Source organism: Leguminivora glycinivorella, chromosome 12 (assembly GCF_023078275.1).
Source record: "Leguminivora glycinivorella isolate SPB_JAAS2020 chromosome 12, LegGlyc_1.1, whole genome shotgun sequence".
Classification (NCBI taxonomy): domain Eukaryota; kingdom Metazoa; phylum Arthropoda; class Insecta; order Lepidoptera; family Tortricidae; genus Leguminivora; species Leguminivora glycinivorella.
In genome coordinates, this window is record NC_062982.1 from 8,794,312 (window position 1) to 8,818,171 (window position 23,860).

At 38.0% G+C, this 23,860-nt stretch overlaps 3 protein-coding genes across 4 annotated transcripts; 1 reads left to right on the plus strand and 2 right to left on the minus strand.

Moving 5' to 3' along the window:
• Window positions 1-468: 468 nt before the first annotated feature.
• LOC125231782 (polycomb protein suz12-B) lies at window positions 469-12,648 on the minus strand. Its single transcript, XM_048137353.1, is given in 10 exon segments — window positions 469-1,161; window positions 1,164-1,492; window positions 2,312-2,586; window positions 5,448-5,650; window positions 6,927-7,143; window positions 8,703-8,938; window positions 9,462-9,675; window positions 12,009-12,296; window positions 12,376-12,422; window positions 12,502-12,648. Coding segments are annotated over 10 exon segments (2,268 nt in total). The 5' UTR covers window positions 12,602-12,648; the 3' UTR covers window positions 469-802.
• A 1,293-nt stretch (window positions 12,649-13,941) lies between these two features.
• Window positions 13,942-19,301, plus strand: LOC125231816. Its single transcript, XM_048137395.1, has 5 exons — window positions 13,942-14,406; window positions 16,964-17,208; window positions 17,395-17,527; window positions 18,556-18,685; window positions 18,959-19,301. Exons 1-5 carry the CDS (start codon window positions 14,050-14,052, stop codon window positions 19,042-19,044), a joined length of 951 nt encoding a protein of 316 aa, XP_047993352.1. The 5' UTR covers window positions 13,942-14,049; the 3' UTR covers window positions 19,045-19,301.
• Window positions 19,302-19,559: 258 nt separating this feature from the next.
• Window positions 19,560-23,839, minus strand: LOC125231774 (ubiquitin domain-containing protein UBFD1-like). 2 transcript variants are annotated; one of them, XM_048137344.1, is made up of 6 exons: window positions 23,683-23,839; window positions 23,137-23,567; window positions 22,934-23,062; window positions 22,683-22,824; window positions 20,439-20,485; window positions 19,560-20,213 (listed from the first exon to the last, which is right to left on the minus strand). In XM_048137344.1, exons 1-6 carry the CDS (start codon window positions 23,693-23,695, stop codon window positions 20,103-20,105), a joined length of 873 nt encoding a protein of 290 aa, XP_047993301.1. In that variant the 5' UTR covers window positions 23,696-23,839; the 3' UTR covers window positions 19,560-20,102. The 2 variants fall into 2 exon arrangements, with proteins under 2 accessions (XP_047993301.1, XP_047993300.1); XM_048137343.1 differs by having other exon boundaries at window positions 23,137-23,604; window positions 23,683-23,821.
• Between the last annotated feature and the right edge of the window lie 21 nt (window positions 23,840-23,860).

Genomic DNA, 23,860 nt, shown 5'->3' on the forward strand with positions numbered 1-23,860 from the left:
GTTTCCGAAAAAATACGATTGAAAACAATTAGATATGCGAAGATAGGATTTAGTGCTAAGAGCCCTTTCTTTTGTGTTCACCATTGAGGTGAACACATAAAGCACCTTTTGCTCAAGAACATCACATCAAATTATTCTCAATTGGATATAGCCAATTTTAGAAATACGAGAGGAACATGCAAGATCAGATTTTTTTCTATATTAACTCATTTCATTATTGTAAAATTATTAAACACTTGAAAAAAGAAAATAATTAAAAAGTGTAAATCTTCAAAGCGAATCTATCATCCAGTCTTGACAATTTATCTACGTGTAATAGAATATACTTCGATGGAAATCCACTTTTTAATAAGTCTTGTGGGTATTATTGCGAGATGTCACACTTATACGTAAGTTATAAAATGAGAGAAGAGAGAGAGCAAAAATAAATAATTTATTTTATTTTATGTATTTTACTGTTGCCTGATGCCCTTTTTCATTGTTATTTTATTGTGCTTTTCAGAAAACTCTAAATAGTATCTCTTTTGATATTTAAGTGCTTCTAGAGATCTTTTTTCGATCGAAAAAAACGTACGCAAACTTGAGCATGGAAATATATAAGCTAAAAACGTGAATGATGATTAGTATCATTTTCAGGTGAAAAATAACAAATAAATCATACGTCAAATCAGACAAACTGATAACGATATCTTTTGTACGCTAACGACAGTCGAAATAAGAGTAACTTCTCGCAAAATCCCATTCACATTGTACTTAGCCTCGACTCGACGCGTCACCGCATCCCCGAGCGAGTCAGTATTCGCTATACCGACCGCTTCCTCTCCGATATGGACGACCGCTTCCTGCTTTGAATACTGCCCGACGACATTTTCCTCTTAGTGTCACCGTTCGACGTACTCGGAGCGTTTTTATTATAACTAGTGCTCGGTGTATTAATCCTATTATTAAGATTAGAAGTCTTTCTCCTAACGGATGGAGATGCTTCAACGTTATTTAATTTAGCTGTGTTGTTCTGTGGTTTTTGCTCAATAACTACAGGTTGCTGGTATTTGCCTACAGCGTTCCAATGTTCCCGCTGCGCTTTGAGGGATTCCCTCATTTTTTCTTTGGCTTCAGAGTTGTCAGCTAGCATTTGATTAAGCATTTGCACTGTTTGGTAAGGGCGACCGGACTTAGCAGTCCGAAGTCGTGGAGCGAACACATGTGGAGTATAAAGTTTCTGTACAAGTTCTTTTCTAGGAGTTCCTTTCCTTTCATTTGTAGGAACATTTGGCAGGCTAGTGGTATTTGGCAGTCGCCCACGTAGTTGTATTTCATGACGTGGAGGTTCCACATCTTCATGAGCTCCTTTTCCCCCTCATTGACGTCGGTAAATTCGTCGATCATCATCATAGTCTTTTGTTGGAGCCAGAGAGGGTCCGTCTCGTTTTCTGAGTCTATGTCGAGTTCGTTTGGGTAAACAGGTAGGCAGCTGATTGTGTGGTGGTAGAGGCTGAAAGTAAATAAATAAATAAATATTGGGGACACCTTACGCAGATCAACTTAGCCGCAAACTAAGAAAAGCTTATACTATGGGTGCTAAGCGACAACATACATACTTATATACATAGAAAACATCCATGACTCAGGAACAAATATCTGTGCTCATCACACAAATAAATGCCCTTACCGGGATTCGAACCCAGGACCCAGTAAGATTAGATATATTATTATATGTTATTTGCTGATGTGATGTATGGCTCAAAAACGGGAAATGTGCTTGTAAGCGGGAATTTTTTAATGAATAGGATAGATTGTGGGGGCATCTTTGACGAGGCACTAAAACGAACCAAACCACTTTAATCATTTTACTGTCATCCAACTCGAAACGGTCACGTAGGCCTAAAACCTGTACTCTAGTGAAGCTAATCCAACGCAGAGGCCCTCCAAAAACTCAGCCAGACTATGTCTTTGTGGGCGTCCCTAGCCCTGGGCCTCCATATAAGGACTATTGTGAGACTCGTCCGGCGTGTAAGCCGGTCTTGCGCTACAATAAGACTTGTGAAACTACACTTTATATTCTACTGGATAACTCACCGATTATGCCCAGTGAGATACGGCCTCTGCGCTTCGGCCAACTCGCTATCATCAAGCTCCAGAAACTCCGCTAAGCTATGTCTCTGCGGGCGTCGCCTAGCCCTAGGCCTCCATATAAGGACCTTAGTGAGACTCGTCCGTCGTGATGGACCGGCGGCAAAGCGACCTTGTACTGCTATGATACTTTTGAGAAAGTACTGGTATTTTATTGTACTGAATAGTAATAATAACTCACCGATTATGCCCAGTGAGATACGGCCTCTGCGCTTCAACCAATTCACTATCATCCAGCTCCAAAAACTCCGCTAAGCTATGTCTCTGCGGGCGTCGCCTAGCCCTAGGCCTCCATATAAGGACCCTAGTGAGACTCGTGCGGCGTGTGGGCCCGGCGCGGGGGCCGGCGGCGGCGGAGCGGCCTTGGGCTGCGATGAGGTCGTGCGGGGAGCCAGTGTACGAACCGTCGTACAGTTCGTTGATGGACACATCTATGCGAGCGCCGCCGGGGATTGGCTGGGAATAAATTGAAAAATGAAAAAAAATATGAAAAATGCTTTATTTAGGTATCAAAGTGTCAGCTTATTACATTTACATGAGATGTATGTTATCGCTTAAAGTACATATGAATAATGGAGTTAATGTAAAATTGCCTTGGAATAGTGTCCTGAGCCCTAAACTAGATTAACCTGTCATATAGGGCTCAGGGAATAAACCACCGCTATTATTATCAATGTTACAAAGCTTGATTGTTTCTAAACATGCTCAAATCGCTTACTAAAGTATCATATAAATAAGTTATTAGTTAACCATTCAACTGCCACAAGCATTAGGTAATAGGCTAGTTTCCTACTAGTCAAATCAGCTTCTTTTTAAGAACTGTCAAAACGATTTGCTAATATGGAATTACTATGAAATACTGAGGAGTGACGTCACGGTCAATTCATTTACTTTATATCTTTCTCTGTGACTTATTAAATAGAAATTATATTTAAACAAAACCACTGTCCACATTTTTCTACTAATTATGTGGTGCTTTATTTCGTGCACTGCATAATAGTACATTACGATACAAGTGCGTAAAAAAGGAAGTTCGAAACGAGTGGCGATAAATTAAAACACGACCGAAGGGAGTGTTTTAAATCGACACGAGTTACGAATTTCCTTTTCGCACGTGTATCGTACGACGTTTTTCAGTTTATCGTACTCGTGTCGATTTAAAACACTCCCTTCGGTCGTGTTTTAATTTATCGCCACTCGTTTCAAACTTCCTTTTTTACGCACTTGTATCGTAATGTACTATTATTTTAAGTACGGAAATTACTTAAAATAAAATATTTTATGTAGGAAACTAGCCTATTGTGTCATATACTTGAAAAAATCAACCCTTGTCACCGTCACCGAATGGTCGAGTGGTTTGAGGCATTTTGTATCCATACTAATATTATAAATGGGAAATTGTGTGTGTCTGTTTGTTTGTCCGTCTTTCAGGGCAAAACGGAGCGATGAATTGACGTGATTTTTTAAGTGGTGATAGTTGAAGGGATGGAGACATAGGCTACTTTTTGTCTCTTTCTAACGCGAGCGAATCCGCGGACAAAAGCTAGTAATGTTATATAACATTTATAACAGCCGGTGTCGGACGACAGTGTCGGAGCACCATATAAGAATTGGTATTGGCGTTAGAATATTGGTGGTGGTTTATTTTCTAGTATAGTTTACTATCACTACTCGTACATAGTATAAAACAAAGTCGCTTTCTCTGTCCCTATGTCCCTATGTATGCTTAAATCTTTAAAACTACGCAACGGATTTTGATGCGGTTTTTTTTAATAGATAGAGTGATTGTAGAGGAAGGTTTACATGTAGGTATAGTACCCGTGCGAAGCCGGGGCGGGTCGCTAGTTGTATATATATAGGTACAAAGTATGTAAAGTTGAATCTAGAATGGCAGAGCTTCAAATGCTTGAGTAGCGAGTAAAGAGTTCCACAGTCAAGGGAACACTACGGGCAGTGTAGGTCGTCAAAAGCCTCAGCCTGTTGCCGTGAGTTGTTGTTGTTTAGGAATTGGTAGAAAACTGACGTTTGCTCCCTTATCCACTTGACAGTCCTACGATAGCATAGTATCCAAAAAAAAAATTCCTGTAGACAGTCCTACGATACCTTACTATCCAAAAGAGGGGATGGAGACACAGTTGATTAAAGTGACATCTAGCGAAATATTGCGGCATTATATACTTATTCTCTTGATACAATAACGTAGCCTAACTACATAGTTTGCTACAAAAAGTATAGATGGCAGTGTACGCTCGTTACTTAGTGAATGAAAAAATAAATTCGGCAGTGCCTTGTCAAACTCCGCGTGTTTGTGTTTGATTTAGAATTTGTTTAATTTTTTTTGGATATCTTCATGAGAACTGTATGTGTTGGTTGTGGTATCATTATAAAGGTAAAATAGTATATTTCTCTAATACGTAATAAAAAAAGGGGGTCATCGCTCAAAATTTCCTGTAATTTAAGTAATAGTCAAATAAAAAATTTCTTCATTTTTTTTTTCGATTACATAAGTTTAACCTTGATTTATAGTATATGATCATACATATTTTACTATCACTATAATTTTATTTCAAGTACTGTACGTTCATTTATACCGAAGTATTTTTTTTTTAACTATACCTTGTGTAGTTTAGAAGATACAGACGTTTTTGTAAAAAGTTGTGAATGCGCAGCGCGCTGCGCGCGTCGCTTAAAAACCCGGACGGTTGACCGGAATATGGTCGCGCGGGCTGGACTGTCAAGTGGTTATATATAATTACTGTAGTATATATTGACTATCCTCTTAAACAAGGCTCGGAACCGGTTTATTTTTTACCGGTTAAAAGCGGTTTATTTCGATTTTACTCCGAACTTTCTAAAGAACGCGAACGTTATAAGAACTTTATTTTAACCTAAATAAACCGGGTTATACGACGAGCGGCGAGACGCACCAGCGCCGCGTTTACTACGTTTGGTTAGAACAGTATTACCTATCATGCTGCGGAATAAACCGGTTTATTTTGTTCTAAAGCGGTTAATCGAACGAAACCTTTATGAAAGCGTTCCCCTAAAAACCGGTTTAAAAATAGCAGATTTTCGAGCGAAAACGAAATTTAAAGGTTTCACCGCAAGTACATGATAACGGTTTGAAAATTTAACCGGTATCCGAGTCCTGGGGCCCGTTTCTGTCTCTGTGTGTGTCTGTGTGCCTTGTATTACAAGTGCGCGAACTGTCAAATCGTATGGGTTGTCATAGAAACACACTTGTAATACAAGACTTGTACCTTTCGAGAAACGGGCCCCTGCTCTTAACTTGTGTTGTTTTATTTGTGTATACTTACGAAGTATGTAAAGTTGAATCTCGAATGGCAGAGCTTCAAATGTTTGAGCAGCGAGTAAAGAGTTCCACAGTCTAGGGAACACCACGGGCAGTGTAAGTCATCACAGGCCTCCGTCTGTTGCCGTGAGTTGTTGTTGTATAGGAATTGGTAGATGATTTGTTGACGTTTGTTCTCTTCGCTCGAATCTGATTTGGATTTATCTCCTGTAACAATAAAGGAGAAATTAGATATTAACTTAGTGTATGATTTTGGCGACATTATAGTTGGTATGAGGCGTATTGCTGCAACTTTTAACGAAATTCGCACATAAATTTTCTTTTGTTTGCCTTTTTCCACTATGCCTTCTTTATATTGGTTGTGTATATTACAAAGGTCTTTTTTATGGTGGATGATGGCATTGGTGGCTAAGCTAAAAGCCAGCCAGCCTTCGTTACATGACCTTTGGTAGGGAATTAATCTAATAGGGCCGGGGACACTACAAGAGAGCGATATAACTAAATACTTATTAAGAAACCTTGAAATACTTCTCATGGTTACTACCATGAATGGAGTCGGCTAAATCTGATAAGAATCCGGAAGTCGTCATGTTGCGACAGAAATTGATAGTTAATTTAGAACAAAACCACTCAGATTAGGATTACTTATTGTTTAAATTCAGAACTGGCCTCGTAGCCGAAACACCGCGAAAGGTAGTCACGCTCTGTCGCGCCAATACGCAAGAGCGATAGAAATAGATATCCACTAGCGTTTCGTTTCGTGAGCGTTTGTGCCATTCGGCTACGCACCCAGGATTTTTATGCCGAAACATAAACTTTGGTTGGATACAACCGAAAATACAATTTTGTCGCTATCGTTAAGATTGGCCGGATTTTGTACAAAGCCGACTATTCTGATGAAACATTTCTTTACGCTAAACCTGGAGAAAATTTTAATGTTGATATTATGGTGATAAAAAAGTAGGGTGCTCCTTTCGTCCTAAACTTCGTTTAGAATAGTACATTACGATACAAGTGCGTAAAAAAGGAAGTCCGAAACGAGTGACGATAAATTAAAACACGACCGAAGGGAGTGTTTTAAATCGACACTAGTTACGAATTTCCTTTTCGCACGTGTATCGTACGACGTTTTTCAGTACAGATGAGCCTCCGATGTTTCGACCTGGCATATAATGAACCACTTCTCGCACTAGTGCGTAAAAAAAAACACCATCAGTACTGAAAATAATATTTTGGCATTGCAATCAACAACTTACTATTTTTCGCCTCATTCCCATTCTTCAGCTGGCTCCCCGAAGGTCGCTCCTTGGCAGTGACAGTATCCTTTTTAGTGCCATTGTTCTATTGCTGGTACAGTCTGGGATGGTTCACCCGCCCGTTGGTCGTCTCTTAACCATAGCTGACTTATATCTACCATCACTAATGCCTGTCTAAGAGTTGGTGAACTCTTAATATGGTTCTATTCTATTGTCTAGTAACTTACTATTTTTCCCCTCATTCCCATTTTTCAGTTGGCTCCCCGAAGGTCGCTCCTTGGCAGTGACAGTATCCTTTTTAGTCCCATTGGTCTCTTGCTGGTACAGTTTGGGACGGTTCACCAGCCCGTTGGTTGGCTCTTGACTCCAGCTGAGCTTCAGCTTGAGGAGCGGACGCACTTTGAAGATGTCGAACGGGTTTATGTCGGTTTGCATGTCGTTTTCCTGTAGCAATTGTGTGGTTTAGAGGACTTATCAAACTCGTCATGACTCTAAAACTTACTATAGAATTGCAAAGGCCACTGTGAAACTATTTTTTATAAAGTGAGTCAGTCAGTTGGCTCACTTTATCCATACTAATATTATATAAATGGGAAAGTGCGTGCGTCTGTTTGTCCGTCTTTCACGGCCAAACGGAGTGACGAATTGACGTGATTTTTGAAGTAGAGATAGTTGAAGGGATGGAGAGTGACAGGCTACTTTTTGTCTCTTTTTAACCCCCCACTTCCCTAAAATGGGGGATGGAAGTTTGTATGGAGCATTCCGCAATTTTCGAATTTAACGCGAGCGAAGCCGCGGGCAAAGGCTAGTAAAAAATTAAATGTGGAACGTGTCTCTTTCGCGAGTAATTATTGCGCTATGTTAAATACGTAATCAGATGTGGCTGGGCAAGGTACATAAGTAAATACATACATTATGGCTGACTTATTTATATGTGACGTTATCTGGGTAATTTGTACACGATCATCGCTCATAATGCCGTAAGCGCCATCGACAATAAGGTCCCTTTACCCAGATAATGTCACATATAGCTAAGTAAAAGCGAAGAAAGTAGCGAAGAAAGTGTGGAAGGGTCAGTTGGAAGTGGAAGACCTAGGCGAACTTTTCTTGTTCAAATCGGGGAAATATTGCAAAAAGGCCAGGTCAGAAGTACTCGAAACGAAACCGACGAGCGTGTATGAGAAACGTTATGAAAGTGTGTGAAGCGAAAGTGATTTGTCAGGATCGTAGTAAATGGAAATCCGTGATCTCTGCCTACCCCTCTGGGAAACAGGCGTGATTGTATGTATGTATAGCTAAGTAAGCAAAATTTACGAGAAAACGCGCGTCCATTCCTAAAACTTGCGTTCAATCGGAAGATCTCAAGTTACCTTCAGGCTTTCGCAAACCGGCGTGGGTTGTATAGTATATTTAGACACGAGCACACCTCGGACACTGGAGATCAAATATTATGAAAGCGGCGCGTTCCTAGCACACAGTCTAAGCTCGTGTAGGTGAACGCGTATTATGCTTGTATGAGTGAAATATGACAGGTCGACTGTTCGCGCTTTTGACAGGCGGCAACTGTAAACTAATCGAGAGGGGGTGGGCGGCACTTTCAGCGGGGAGCGGGAGTTGCCATACTGTACGATAGTAGTAGTCTTTATTTTACTGTGACGCGAGAGTTGACAAAAATGGATTATTTCGAATATCAGTGCAGTTGAGACAGAAAGTGAAGTTATGTGAAATAGGTATTTAGTGTAAGACATCAACAATAGGGCAGGGAGTGATAACCGGCTATGAAAAACGAAGAGTTATAAATAAATAAATATTATAGGACATTCTTACACAGATTGACTGAGGCCCACGGTAAGCTCAAGAAGGCTTGTGTGGTGGGTACTCAGACAACGATATATATAATATATAAATACTTATATACATAGAAAACATCCAGTTATAATTGATTATAACTATTATCCAGTTATAATTGGTTATATTGAGTTATAATTGATTTTCAAACTTACATTAGGAATAGTCTCCCATTGCGCCATCAGAGCCTTATGCGGAGACCTGGCCAGTGTAGTGCTCCGCCCGCCCGGAGTCACATCGTGCAACACCAGGTCATACTCTCCATTAGTGAGCAGGCAGCGGTTGTGTTTGTCGTAGACTATCAGCTCGCTGCCGTAGAGCTTGCTCCATTTGCTGTCGGGGGACGAGTTGTTGATGTGTTCTGATGATTTTAGGCGTTTTGTGGCTGGTTCTGAATTAAAAAATAATACCTTCAATTTGTAGAGGTTAACAATGTTCGTAACTATTTCAAATTTCAAAGTGATAGCATAAGTAGTTCTCGATATTAGTAATGTAGAGTCGCAACATAAGGGTTGCTGTTGTATCTTTTTGGGATAAAAACTCAATAATTTCTAGGCATTCCAAAATTTTCATACATTGAACAATTTTTACTTTTATGGTTTTGCGAGCCTTTTAGGCACTTACAAAACCAGATTTATTAGTTTATGAAAAATAGTTTTACATATTAAAACCTTACAGGAAAAAGAATGGCAAAATCGAAAATAGTACATTACGATACAAGTGCGAAAAAACGAAGTTCGAAACGAGTGACGATAAATTTTAAACCGGCACGAGTTACGAACACACACATCTAGCGCCTTGCGAGCGTAGCGTCGCGCCAACTGTATGGCAAAAGACGCCGCGTCAGGCTTTGCCATACGGCGCGACGCTCCGGTCGGAAGACGCTAGATGTGGGGGGGGAGGCTTAATCATACCTTCACTATCTCCGTTCATGATTTCCGTGGAGCTGGTGCTACCGTTGGCAGTGCTCCCCGAGTTCCTTGTGACCGTGACTTTGAGCATCAGCATGTAGGACTTCACGTTGGGCCCTTGCGAGGGACTGAAGGTTACGCTGGAGATGCTGACGGCAGAGGCCATGGTGGGGGGCTCTGAGGTGGAGGGGTTGAGTGGCAGTGAGCAGGTGCCGATCTAGAAAATCGTATAAGTTAACCATTGACCACCGGTCTGGCTCAGTCGGTAGTGACCCTGCCTGCTAAGCCGCGGTCCTGGGTTTAAATCCCGGTAAGTGTAAGTTAAGCGAAACAAATAAGGATGGCTTTTTAAAATTTATTTGTAATATAAAGCAGGCAGGCATTTGTAGTAAGCGATAATGCCTGTATCAAGTCATCAGGAGAGATATCAATGTGAAGTAGAATTTGCAGTAGAAAGCCACATGGTGTGATGTAGTATTAGGATAAATAACTAAAAAGTTAAATGCATGATTTTTTCTTTTAATGCGAAAATAATATATGTGATAGACAATGGTTTTCTGACTCTGGGAAAAATAATAAAAAAAATATTTAACATCGATTTTAATACTAAATCAGTGTTAGAAGTTAAATAGGCTAAATCATATTTATACAAATATATAATTATTGGTAAATTTTATATGAAATTTTATATGAAAAGTTCTACTACTATTAGAAAGATACACTATTTGTGAAACCCCTATGATAAAATATTTAAACTGAAAACTCAGCCTAAATCACATACTACAGTACCGGTCAAAAATTTAAGTTCACTCCTTGTTTTCAGTACAATTGACTGCTTTAGAGAGATAGTTTTTTGTAGTTCAGACGTCAAAATTTGTTTCGTAAACAATTTATATTTTTTTAACATCTGTTTCCCTCAAATCTTATAGGCTAAATAATTATTTGGCCTATATTATCTGGCTAAAACTGTGTTTCGTGTAAAGATGTGTCTCAATTAGTGGCAAAGGCAAGGCCATAAATATAACTAGCATTTTGCCGTCATGTTTATTAGATTTTAGTGAAAGAAAGGTACGTGAATTGTGTCTAACTAGTAAAACAAATCTCCACAAAACAATAAATATAAGTTGAAAACATATTTCGACTACCAAACCGAAGATAATTATCGTACAAAAGTACTCATTTGTACCGAAATCAAAGGGTGAACTCAAACTTTTGACCGGTACTGTAGAAATCGCCATAATCCTGTTTTTGCACACTTTTTTGCTATTTAATCTTAATCCTTAAATAAGAAATAGTAAATTGTAATACTATTAAGTTTTTTAAATTATTTACTTAAATACTAATAAACAATGAATAATAATTAAGTAATAAATGTGATTTTGGATAGCTACTTATTAGCAAGGGCCATCAAAGATATGATGCATATATTACATCATCATGCATTTAAGGGTTAAAACTGATAGATATTTGCAAAAATGGACTAATGTCAGACAACTATAGGTATCTATAGAATTATTTATTACTAGCTTTTGCCCGCGGCTTCGCACGTGTTAGAAAGAGACAAAACATAGCCTATGTCACTCTCCATCCCTTCAAGTATCTCCATTTAAAAAATCACGTAAATTCGTCGCTCCGTTTTGCCGTGAAAGACGGACCAACAAACAGACACACACACTTTCCCATTTATAATATTAGTATGGATTATCCTGTTGTGCATTCAACTAAATCATCTGACATGTTTATGTTAGGCAAGTAAAAATATTTTTCCCCTCACTAGCTCGGAAACACATGTTTTGTCCTTTAATACCAGCGGGTAAAAACGCATTTTATCCACTAGTGGGTAAAGTAATTTGACCTTGAATAAAGTCAAATTAACTGCTTTAAAATTGATAAAAGTAGGTGAATCTAGTAATAAAGATGATTTACCACCTGTGGAACTACTGGAAGCAGTGATAAACGCATTTTTTGCGTTGTAGTTTCCTCGCTATAGTGAGGGGAAAAGTTTTGTGTTACACACGGGTGCAAATGTATTTTACTTCTCGTATGTTAAAAAACTCGCAAGTTCAGGATTCTATTCTCGAACCACTCGCTTCGCTCGTGGTTCAACTGTAGAATCCTTTCACTTGCTCGTTTTTTAATTCCACACTCGGCGTTAAAATACAACTTTGCCCCCTTGTATAACAAATAACTATTTTAACAGAAGGATCTCTAAGCATCTTTTGTACATACAACATACATACAATCACGCCTGTATCCCATCATAAAGGGGTAGGGTTTGTAATAGATAAAAATACAAATATTTGCATGGCAAAGTCTTACAAAATGTTCATATTTGTCAGCTAACTGTTAAACTATTGATAAGATCTAATAAGCTAGTAGAAAAAAGGGATGGGCTTAAAAATCAATGTTCTAGAAAATTCCTGCAACATAAGTTCCTTAGTTGTGAACTCATACTTAGTAAACAGCTTTGCAATATGCATGAAATAGGCCAAGATCAGTGATAATGAATAAAGGTCATATTAGAAAGGAAAATTAATTCACAACACTTACAGACACTTCCATAACATCAGATGAGCTCTCTTTTCTTTTTTTATGGCATATCTTGAGCAACAAGGTCTCTACTTTCACTTGGTAATCTCTAGGATCCACCAAGCTCTTGTCATAAAAGCCCAGGAAGGTTAGAGTCATGTATCCTCCTAGACTGTTGGGCTGCAGTTCTGTGCTCTTTTTCAAGGTGATTTTCTCCAGCAAAGAGCTGACCTTAAACCCCACGCGACTTTTATTGCTCCTAGACATCCGCCGCTTCATATACGACAATGTTCTATTCAGGAAAATCGGCTGCAAACAAAGAAAGCACAGTTGTAGCGTACGCATGCAACCTAATAGCGTTTTGTTTGTAGTATTCAATAGAACTTACCGATAGCATGTTACGAGTTCGCAGAAATCTGTATATTTGTGTTGGCTCTGTAAAACACAATAAAGCATTATCTAGCACAAATTATTATTCATCACAGAAAGCTTACTATCTAACACTGGAACTTACTCTCAAATGCTTGCAAAAACAGCTCATGGTCAGCTTGCAGGTGGTCAATTTTGGAGTTTTTTGTAGTTTCATTGTCTTTATCGCGCTTTTTAGGGGGCATTTCTGCTTAATTTGATTAATTATCAACTAAACCGCCAAGTTCATCGGTTATCGGTTCGTTGACTTGCCTAACATGACATTTGACAGGTGGTCGACATCGCGGGTGAGCAGCGGGCAGCGTCAGTGCGAGCATAGACATTTTCATGTTTTTGACGTGATAACGTCTAATAACTCGTTACTACGGGCTGCATGCACGAAAAAGATGACGTCATTGTCCCGTTCCTCAAGGCCACCAAGCAAGAGCAAGTGGTTTGTGTATGGACGGTTGGGGTATAAGCAAAAGGGGCCCGATTTTAGGACTTAAAAAAATTTTGTTAAAAATTTTCATTTATTATTTTTGAGTGTTTGTAATTTAAAAACATGAAAGATTGCATTAAAATAAGCATCTTTTATAGAATGAAGTTTCTTGAAAAACCTACTTATTTAGGAGTTAGAGCAGTACGAAGTTGCGAATTTTCCCATAGTATTTACTAAGGCGCCAGAGACTTAGAAAATTTACGATGATTTTTTTTACCAATATAACCTATGTTAATAGTGATAAATCATATAGAACACGTTTAAATAAGGATGTTTTGTTATATAAACTTTTTCTTTTCCATTAATATTTACTGAGATATTAGGGTTCTAAGTTTAGTAAATGGCACTAGCACTTTAATAAAATTAACGCGTGTCTCGCAAACGGTCTAGGATACAAAATGACGACTTTTATATAGGTTAGGTTCGTTAGATATCTTCAAACGGCCGAAGGCCAAACTGCACAGAATAGGAGCCCCGCGTAAGCGGGGCTCCGTCGATATCGCTTTCTGTCTCTGGCGCCTTAGTAATGCTACGGGAAAATTTTGCAACTTTGCACCACTCTAACTCCTAAATTAGTAGGTTTTTTAAAAAAACTTTAATTTATAAAAGATGCTTATTTTAATGCATTCTTTCAAATAAGAACAAAAAAACGTGAAAAAAGTCCCAGAATCGGGCCCCTTTTGCTATACTCTGACCGCCCCTGTCTATACTACTGTAATGTTTGACGTTATCACGTTAAACTACCGTCCGTAAACCGACTTTACAGACAACCAATTTTTTTCACTAGAAAATGGACGAAAGAAGTGAAGACTATACAGATTTATAGAGAAAAAATTTGTTTGCAATGTGTTTGATTCAAGTTTGAATACAATTAAAAATATTATTACTGATACTCAAAACTCCAAAAACAAATAATGCAACATGATTATATATGTATGCAATTATTATTTATTTTCACGAAGATATCACAAGGGGTTTTATAGTTTAGTTTCTAAGCGTATAATGGAAACGAGGTCAATGTACTAATATGGACATGTCAAAAGTGTCAAACTAAAGTCGCAAAAGGCAATTTCAAAACTATTTTAGTATTTTTTTATACTTAATAAACTATCCTTTAAAATGTGAGAGGAATATCTATTTGCATTAGTAATAATGCTAAAAGCGCCCCCGAGAGCTAGAGTTGTAAGGAAAGCTGTACGTAACATACAAAAAAGTGCCATTGACGGTGGATTAAACGGGGTCTTGCTGAGACAGTATAATTATGTTTGCAATTATAATAATGAAACAGCAAATAAAGCATACAACAGGAAACTGGTGGTGGCGATAGTTGTAGTTTTTTTATCGATAGTGATAAGCGTGAGTGTAGGAAGTAGCGTGTTAAGTGTGAGATGTTTATTACCTAATAATTATCTTGTGTGGGAAGCGACCCGGCCGTTGGCAGATTGCGCGTATTGCGCTAACGTCACGAAACCCATTATACTGCGGAACGTCACCCGGCGGGACTTTTCTGTAAGTCATACTCTTAGTCAGAGAAACATTCCGAGTTTTCCTCCATTCCATATCAGTATCACTTATAATTAGGGATGTACCGACTAGTCGGGAAAGCCGACTATCCAGCCACTTTTGGAGTCGGCGACTAGTCGGCAAAAGAGGCCCATTAGTCGGCACTTCATAAGTGATAGAAAAACAGTACAAAGATAAATCAGCAGCTCATGTGGTTGTATTATGTACCTATTTATTATGCCTTTCTTAATCAAAACAACAAATATCAGTCATCACAGAAACATAGGACTATCAACTTCATAGGCAGGATAACTAATTCACTACCTGCTATGCCAAACCGGTTGTTAAAAATGGAAAATGTATATAAATATTCTCATAGACCTTTGAACCTGTAAAAAAAAACATGAAAAGCGCGAACGAAGGACCTAAGATGACATGCAAAATGTGAATTTACTTGAAAAAAAAAACTGTTTTGGCCAACTAGCTGACTAGTCGGCCGACTAATCGGCCACCCTAGTGCCGACTAGTTGGTAGTCGGCCTAGTCGGCCAAATCAATAGTTGGTACATCCCTACTTATAATTGCTTCGTTTTTGGTTTATTCGAAGAAAAGTATTGGTCTAACATTATCAAATTCAAATACTAAGGCGAAAGATTTCTATAAACTTCAATTAAGATCATAACTAGGGTTTGCAATATCCGCAGATTTTTCGGATCCGGATATTTCGGATCTTAAGATTTGCCGGATCCGGATATCCGGATATTTCGGATAAAACGGATCCGTGTTGAAAAGGTCACTTTTTATAGGGGTTTCGTCAAATCAAAGCTGTTGTTACCGAAATAGAATAATTTAAACTCACAAAACGACATAAATATAGGCTATTATTGCTTCATTAACTTTTTAGACGAACTTTTAACATACAATTATGTTGTTTAACTTCAAACTCGCGTAAATTGTTTCGGTTTTAAGGATGATTATACAAAAAAAGCAGAATGGATTTACCCGTTTGAAGTTAAGCGACACAATTAATATCACTCCCATTGTACAGTACAGCATATAACATTAAACAGTAGGCCAATAGTTTTGTTTAACATACATAAGCTAATGCAGGGTAATTTAGTGTTGTTCACTAATACCCCCGTTTTACTGGGGAGTCTATCTGTAATCACAGCCAATAAATACATCCACGCGTAATTGCAAATATAGGAAAAAAGATAAAATAATATACCTGTACCATTTTCAATAGTTTTTCAGAACTTATGTGCAAAATGTCATTTGATATTTGCCAGTCGCTTTTCAGTGAAGCTCTAAGGCTGGCAGCTCACCTCCAATCCTTCTGGTGTTTTGGGTGTCCACAGGAGGGAGTGAACGCTTACCATCAGGCGACCTGTCTGCTAATTTGCCTCCCATCTTATTAAATACAAAAAAAAATAAAAAAATCTGGATGCAGCTTATAAAATAATTACGCATATAATTATATAAATTACTTCCATGATCTCTAATTCATCATTAAGCTTAAAAACATCCATGGCAAACGTTTCTGCGTTATAGAAAAATAATAGTTTATCGTTATTCCTGCGGGATGCATCCAGTTAGAAACGAAAGCAGTTTTAAAAAAAGGTTTACTGCTCATTTTGTTTAGTTTGTTAACATATAGTTTTATGCATTCATCGCATGGCGTAATGTACCAAACCTAACCTAGCTTGATATTCTGGAGTATTTGAATTATTATAAAAGAAGAAAAGAAAAAAGAAAAGAAAGTTTATTAACAGAGTTAGGTTTCTACATTTCCAGGGGTCCTCGCACTATGCTGTGCCTGTGTCGCGGGGAACCATATAAATGTGAATAAACATTTAAGGCGACAGAATACAGGAAATAATTCATAAATTTCATTCGAAAATTCTTTCTGGCACCATATTTAACGGATCCGTATTATCCGTTTTATCCGGATCCTATGAAACCTCGGATCCGGATCTCAAATTCAACGGATATCCGGATAATTCGGATATCCGGATCTCAAACCCTAATCATAACATTTTCTTATGGTGGAATTATCTCTTTGTAATGTTTATTGTTTAGCTAGTTGGCAGCTGATAAAATTAAAAAAAAATATTTACTTAGACTAAAAAATCTATGACTTAAGTTTCTAGCAAAGACATAATTATGTAACTCCATATAGACGGACAAAGTCTAAGAAAAAAATGTACCTTAAAGCCATAGTGAAAAAGGTACGGTGACCTAGATGGCGTTACACCTTTGGGGAATTCTCGGCTAGATGGCGCTAATATTAATATTTGACATTTTAATACATATCAAGCTAACAATGTGGGCCAAATTGTCAAAACTGAGGTTCAAAAGATTTAAGCTTGTGTCGAGAGATGGCAGTCTATGCACTGTGATTACACATTTTACTTTGACAGTAACTCTCTATAATACTCAATCCTCTTTGGTTTCTAGCCTACCTAGCCACTAGGCAAGAATCCCTATACTGTGTTACAGCAAAACAATGTTTCTTAATACATGCATAAACTTGTCTCCTTCTATTATGCAACTTTCTGTTTCAGAACTATGCATATCTATCCAGACCGATAATAGTAAAAAATGCCATTAGCCATTGGAGAGCTACAGAACTCGACTTCTACAAATTTAAGAGGCTATATGAGAATACTGTTGGCAGCTACGAGAGTGTTGACGAAGGATGCCAATTCCTGAACTTCAAAACGGATCTGTTTACCTTGAAGGAGGTTTTTAATATGCCTGATGCTAGGGCTAGAAATGAGCCAGGGCAGAAGCCCTGGTATGTGGGTTGGTAAGTGTGTATCTGTGTCTCAGTTTGCTGTATCTGTAAATATCAATGGCTCTGTCATTAAAAAAAAACTGAATCAATAAATCAGTTTTAAAATGTCACCTTTATTATGCAGAACATTTGCATAACTTTTGCTCAATCAAAAGTCTACATTTTCATCATAAAAATGTTAATTATATAATTTTGCAGGGGAAATTGTCATCCAGATATTTTAGCTAAAGTCAGACAATATTATGACATGCCAGAATTCCTACCTGAAGATGCAGAGTTTCCAGCAACGGAAAATATATTCTTTGGATATGAAATGGGAGCTGTTATGCATGTAAGATGACTTATTCTGTCTATTGTCCTTTGAGTCGTCGGCAACCCGAACCCTCCTTGGAACTTGGACACTCTTTTTTACTGTGTATTTAACACAGCAAAAGGGAATGTACAAGTTTCTAATGGGGTGGCAACGCGCATGTGACACTCTTTGAGTTGCAGGCATCCATAGGTTACGGTGACCGCTTTCCATCAGGCAGGCCGTACGCTTGTTTGCCACCGACGTAGTATTAAAAAAAAAGATGATGTTACTATTTAAAGTTTTGTTACATATGACTATTAACTGTACTTTTTCCCTTTTGAAATATTTTGAATTGCAGGTGCCCAAATAGGCAATGGAAACTGCTTACCATCAGACAGGCTGTGTGTTTGTTTGCCACCAATATAGTTTACAAAATCTGTAAATGCCAGTCTTTTCTGATTAAAAAGTTAGGGAAGATATAATGTACTCGAACTCATTGGCACGCTGTACGACTTGCACGGGAAGCATGGTCGCGCGATAGACGATAAAATAGCAGGCCGTCCCTATCGCACTATCTGTAAGTGCGATAGGGACGGCCTGATATTTTATCGTCTATCGCGCGATCATGCTTCCCGTGCTGACCGGCCATTTTTACTATTTTTTATGTAAGAATGTATACCTACCCGCAGTCCAGATGGCGCTGAATACGCCTCGCAATTGTGGCCGCGTTCAGATGTTTCGGAGGGGCAGGCCGTACAGCTGCGTTCGTGGCCCACAAAGTGGTCTCGCCGGAAGATCAGCGCTGACCCCTGGGTCAGCATCTATGCTGAGGCGGGACCATTTCGTGGTAAACCCGTCATACATTTTTTAAATATTCATTGTAAAATTTATGTAATACTTATGTAGATAATTATGTGTTTACCATGAATAAACTATTGAATCTGAATCGCCTAAACTAGTTTGTTATAGCTGCCTAGGATCTGATAGGTGTTCTCATTGTTTAATCTACCTGTATTTGGATTGAAGGAATCTTGTTTGCAAATAAAAATATAACTTTAAACTTTCAGCTGGACTATATTTCAAGACTGATGTGGCAGGGGCAAGTAAAAGGTTTAAAGATGTGGTCTATTGCCCCAGTGCCTGAATGTGATCATGTTTGCCATAAGCTACAGTATTATGTTGAACCGGGAGATATTGGTAAGAAGTTTTGTAATCTTATAATTAAGCTGCCAGCACCAGTATTGGATACTAGTTGACTAGCACCAGTCATGGACACATCTTAATTTAAAATCTATACTTATGAATTGATTGTTCCAATAAGATGCAGAATCTTAGGTTTATGTTCATCATTGGGTTGTTCATTACTGGTGGCACTGGAGCTGTCACTCAAAGCTATTTCCTGAATTATTTTTTATTACACTTTGGTTTTGGTACTTTACACAGTAATTTAGGTTTTTTTCTTGTTTTCAGTTTTTTTGGACACCAGATTGTGGTACCACGCCACAAGCATCCCCAAGGGCCAATTCTCACTAACTGTACAGTCCGAGTATGGGTAAAATAAGGACCAATTAGTTTAAGTCAATTCTAAGTACAAAATAAGCATTCTTTTCTACATATCTAAATGCCAAATTTTACAATGTTTTTTTTTTTATTTATACCTATTTATTACTCTTTGAATGTTTTCTTTATAAGGTGCCATTTTTACGTAGTACAACTACTATCATCTGCCAAATTAGCTTTAGGTATTTGCAATATTTTGTTGATGTGCAATTTACACTTGTCTTATATTCTGAATAAAGTTTTATAAACTTTATTTACTGGCTTTTTATTTAATTCAGTCAGACCTAACTATAAAAAAACTTGATTCAGGGGGGCGATTTTTTAATCTCGCAGACGGGATTTTGTCACTAAAATACCGGTTGAAAATGGTGACTTGCTTATTATTTTCAGTGACAATTTTCTGAATTTGAATGCGTGAGACTCAAAAATCGGCCCGCTGGTTTTAAAACTGGGGTTATTTTAGAATGATGTACACATGATGTAGATGATTTGATGTAGACAAAAACTGGAGTAGTTTAAAACATTGTAATTTCTATTCTAGGTTCAAAAATTTTCAGTGAAGGATTGGCTTGAATGTAATCTGCATAATTTTATTACATGGGCCACTAACAATTACTGAATACAAACACTGAACATTGATGAAAAAAAAAAACAGCAGTCCAAACGGTCACAGTTATCCCGTCCAATCCTTCACTCAAGTGACTGATTATTGTAAAGTTCACATAAAGAGATCATGTTTGAAACTTGAGGGCACAATAAGCTCATACTGAACGCTCACTGAGTGGCACATCATAAGAATTTATCTACTGGCATCTCTGAACTCACTGAACCCAAATGCATGAAATGCAAACTTACAATAACAATAAATAATATCTCATTTGACCAGATAAATGCCAGACTGAATGGACAATTTTAATTGACTTGGCATTGTAATATCACAAAAGAAATGGTACCACCGTACCCAGTTGGACATATATATATTTTAAAATATTGCAACTGCCCAAGTGGCATGGGAAGAGACAGCGACTGGACAGAGGTTGTGATTCACGGATAATTAGAAGAACTGCCACACGCCGAGCACAGCATCCTTTATTGCCTCTATGTACTGCGCTGGTACCCAGTACACCCAATATCTGGAAGCTTCAGTTGGCCCTAGTTGCAAACCCTGAAAAAAAAATTGTATGAGAAAATTAGCTTATTATTTATATTTCACAATGAAATACTATTCTCTATAAATAAAATTCTAGCCTTTGGAATGTCAGCCGGCCGACTCCCGGCCGATTACATCAATAAAATATCAAATTTGATTAATTAGAATAAAATCAGAATTCCAATGACTCAAAAATCAGTCTGACACTCGAGGAGCTAGTAAATTTTACACTTCACTTACCATAATGTGATATTCTTCATGATCTTTAATTGGTTCAGATGTGATGCCTGAAACAATGAAAAAATATAATTATACATGCATTGGCATTTTTCCTAACAGTATCCTTTACAAACCTATTGTGTCAATAAAAAGTAGGCATGGACGAAGCATGTCAGTGTACTCAACTTCTCATACCATTGACTCAGATGTTATATTAGGATTTAACAACATAAGGGGGCGTCCATTAATCGCGTCATACTGCATAGGGGGGGGAGGGGGTCATGAAAAAATCACCAAATATCACCATGGGGGGTGGGGGGGTTAGGAACATATCACGTGTATTTTTTTTGTTACACTAACGTAAAGAAAAAAACATTTCTGAGCTATTTTTATATCAACTTTTACAGTCAGAACTTGCGTTGTGCAGTGCAAAGAGAACAGAATATAATTTATTCGTGAACACAGTCAAGATTAATTACACATTACAACACAAACAGAAAGGAATTAAGTGCCACGAAATGGCCTCATCTCAGCGTGTTGCTGGTGGCTTCCAGCGCTGATCTTCCGATGAGACCATCAAGTGAGAAAAAAAAGCTGTGTGCAGTCGGTTATTTTTAATTCTCAAAGATTTTTTTAGTTTGCCCTCATCACGTGTACACGGACAGTCGGTTATAGACGGTCAACCTAATCATGGCACTGAAAAAAGGCGGCAAATTTGACAAATGTGAGCTCACCGGCCAACTGTCTTCAAAAAACGCGTGCCTTCCTAAACCTTGACGTTGGCGGAATCATAGACGAGCCATAACACTTAAAAACCGGCCAAGTGTGAGTTGGACTCGTGTTGCAAGGGTTCCTTACATCACAAGCAGAGCTTAAGCGCCTTCCGGAGGCGCTAAGTCATTTTTGAAAATAAAATAATCGATATTTTGAACAATTTATAAAAAACCGGCCAAGAGCGTGTCGGGCCACGCTCAGTGTAGAGTTCCGTAGTTTTCCGTATTTTTCTCAAAAACTACTTAACCTATCAAGTTCAAAACAATTTTCTTAGAAAGTCTTTATAAAGTTCTACTTTTGTGATTTTTTCATATTTTTTAAACATACAGTTTAAAAGTTAGAGGGGGGGGACACTATTTTCCTTTAGGAGCGATTATTTCCGAAAATATTAATATTATCAAAAAACGATTTTAGTAAACCCTTATTCATTTTTAAATACCTATACAACAATATATGACACGTTGGAGTTGGAATGAAAAAAAAATCAGTCCCCACTTTACATGTAGGAGGGGGTACCCAAACTAAACATTTTTTTCCACTTTTTATTTTACCACTTTGTTGGCGTGATTGATATACATATTGGTACCAATTTCAGCTTTCTAGTGCTAACGGTCACTGAGATTACCCGCGGACGGACGGACAGACAGACAGACATGGCGAAACTATAAGGGTTCCTAGTTGACTAGGGAACCCTAAAAAGACGAAACAAAAATGAATGTACATATAATATTCAAACACACTCGACACTTTCAAAAGATTTGGTAACTCCTTGCAGCCCCAGTGAGTGAAATTCGTAATTTGAGTTTTTTTCTTTTAAGTCCAATTTAGACATGAAAAAAAGTGGGGCCCAATTAACGCCCTTTTATTTGATATGTAACACGCTAAAAACTATTTCAAAAAACTTTGATTCCTAATTTTCACGTTTACCCCCCAAAAGTGGCCCCTATAGTTGTTTTTTTATTTTATTTAAATTACATGCCCGTCTTTGGGTCACAAGTTTACATAATATGTGTGCCAGGAAACAAGTTAATCGGTTCAGTTGTTTCGGTTCAGTGGTTTCCTTTTTGAGGTACAGAACCTTAAAAATGAGGGGGCAGAGGTTTAATTCTCATAGAAAATTTGAATTTCGCGCCAAGATTTGGTTGATTCGTTGGTTGGAAAAAAGTCTACTTAAGTTGCCAAAAAATTACACGTCATATTGGCTAGGGGGGGAGGGGGTCCTGAAAATATCACCAAAGATCACCATGGGGGAGGGGGGGGTCTAAAATAAGCCAAAAACGTATGACGCGATTAATGGACGCCCCCTAATTAGGACGTAGTTACGCAATAACGTTCCAATCCACATGAAATTGTCATTAAGTTTTAGACCTTGTATGAAAAACAAAAGTCTTTCATTTCAATGACAATTTCAGATGGATTGGAACGTTATTGCGTAACTACGTCCATTTATATTTATATTTTCATCATCTTTAAAATAACATGTTTACTTACTTTTGATGGAAGTCATGGCAAGTTTCTCTGTGCGTTCCTTTGTCCCCAGCCAAAGCTGGTCCTGTTCTGGTTTGAAGGTCAACCGCACCTTGCCACCATGTTTGTTTAACATTCCACTCAAAGGCACCGGTGGCAGTGGCTCCTAAAAATATATTGCATATTTTTAATAACCACATACATCATATACCCATTAGACATGGATTAATACTATATATAACTACATAGATAATTTAAATTTAAAACAATCTCACCTTAACACCTTTGAGTCCTGGCATAGCATCTGGTGGGATTCCTTTGTCTAACACTTTCCTGTGTATTTTCTGTACACACAAAGGCTCCTTACTTGATTGTCCACTACTAGCTTTTTCTTCCAGTATTTCCTGCAAAGGAAATAATATTAGTCTTACACCACAGCTGATTATTCTAATAAGAATGTTATGGTTTTTTTACTCACCTTTGGCACACTCTTTACAGCTAAAATATCATCCATTTTAGATCCCACAAGCATGACTTTCCCTCCTTTGACTACTCCAGCTTGCCTTAGTGTCTGATCGTTGCGCGCCATGCCTTTTATTATTAACTTTTGTGCGTGTTGTGGCACTTGACATATTCTTTCCAAGTGGGCTTTTAAATCTAACACGGGCGCATCGTATGCAAAGGTAATGTCATGTTTATTTTTGTTAAAGACTACAGTAAATTCGATCTGTTCAGGGATCTCACATTCCTCGGTCTCTTCGACGGACTCCGACGTGCATGCGCTGCTCTCGGCGGGAGCTTCCGTGTGTGGTTTCTCAGTGATTGGTTTACATTCTAATGCAGTCTTTGTGCCATTCGATAGTAAAGAGTTGGGATCACAATTTTCTGTAGAGTCTCCCTTTTCGGAAGCTGGTAAATAAGAACACATCGTGAGTTTGCAAAATTTCTAGAACAAAAGCTCTCAATGCAGTTCAGTAACAAAGAAAACAACAGTTTTAAACGGACGAGGCTTCAAATGACTTACCGATATAATCCATAATTTATAATAGATTGTGTAAATGAATAAGAATCACCAGTATATTGAACTTGTTTTGAAAAAGAATTAAAATAGAGCCGACCGAGTGACATGAAGCAACAAATTTTTCGTCACCATTGTGTTGCGTTCAGAAATCAATTATTTTGTTTCGTGTGCAACAAAAATA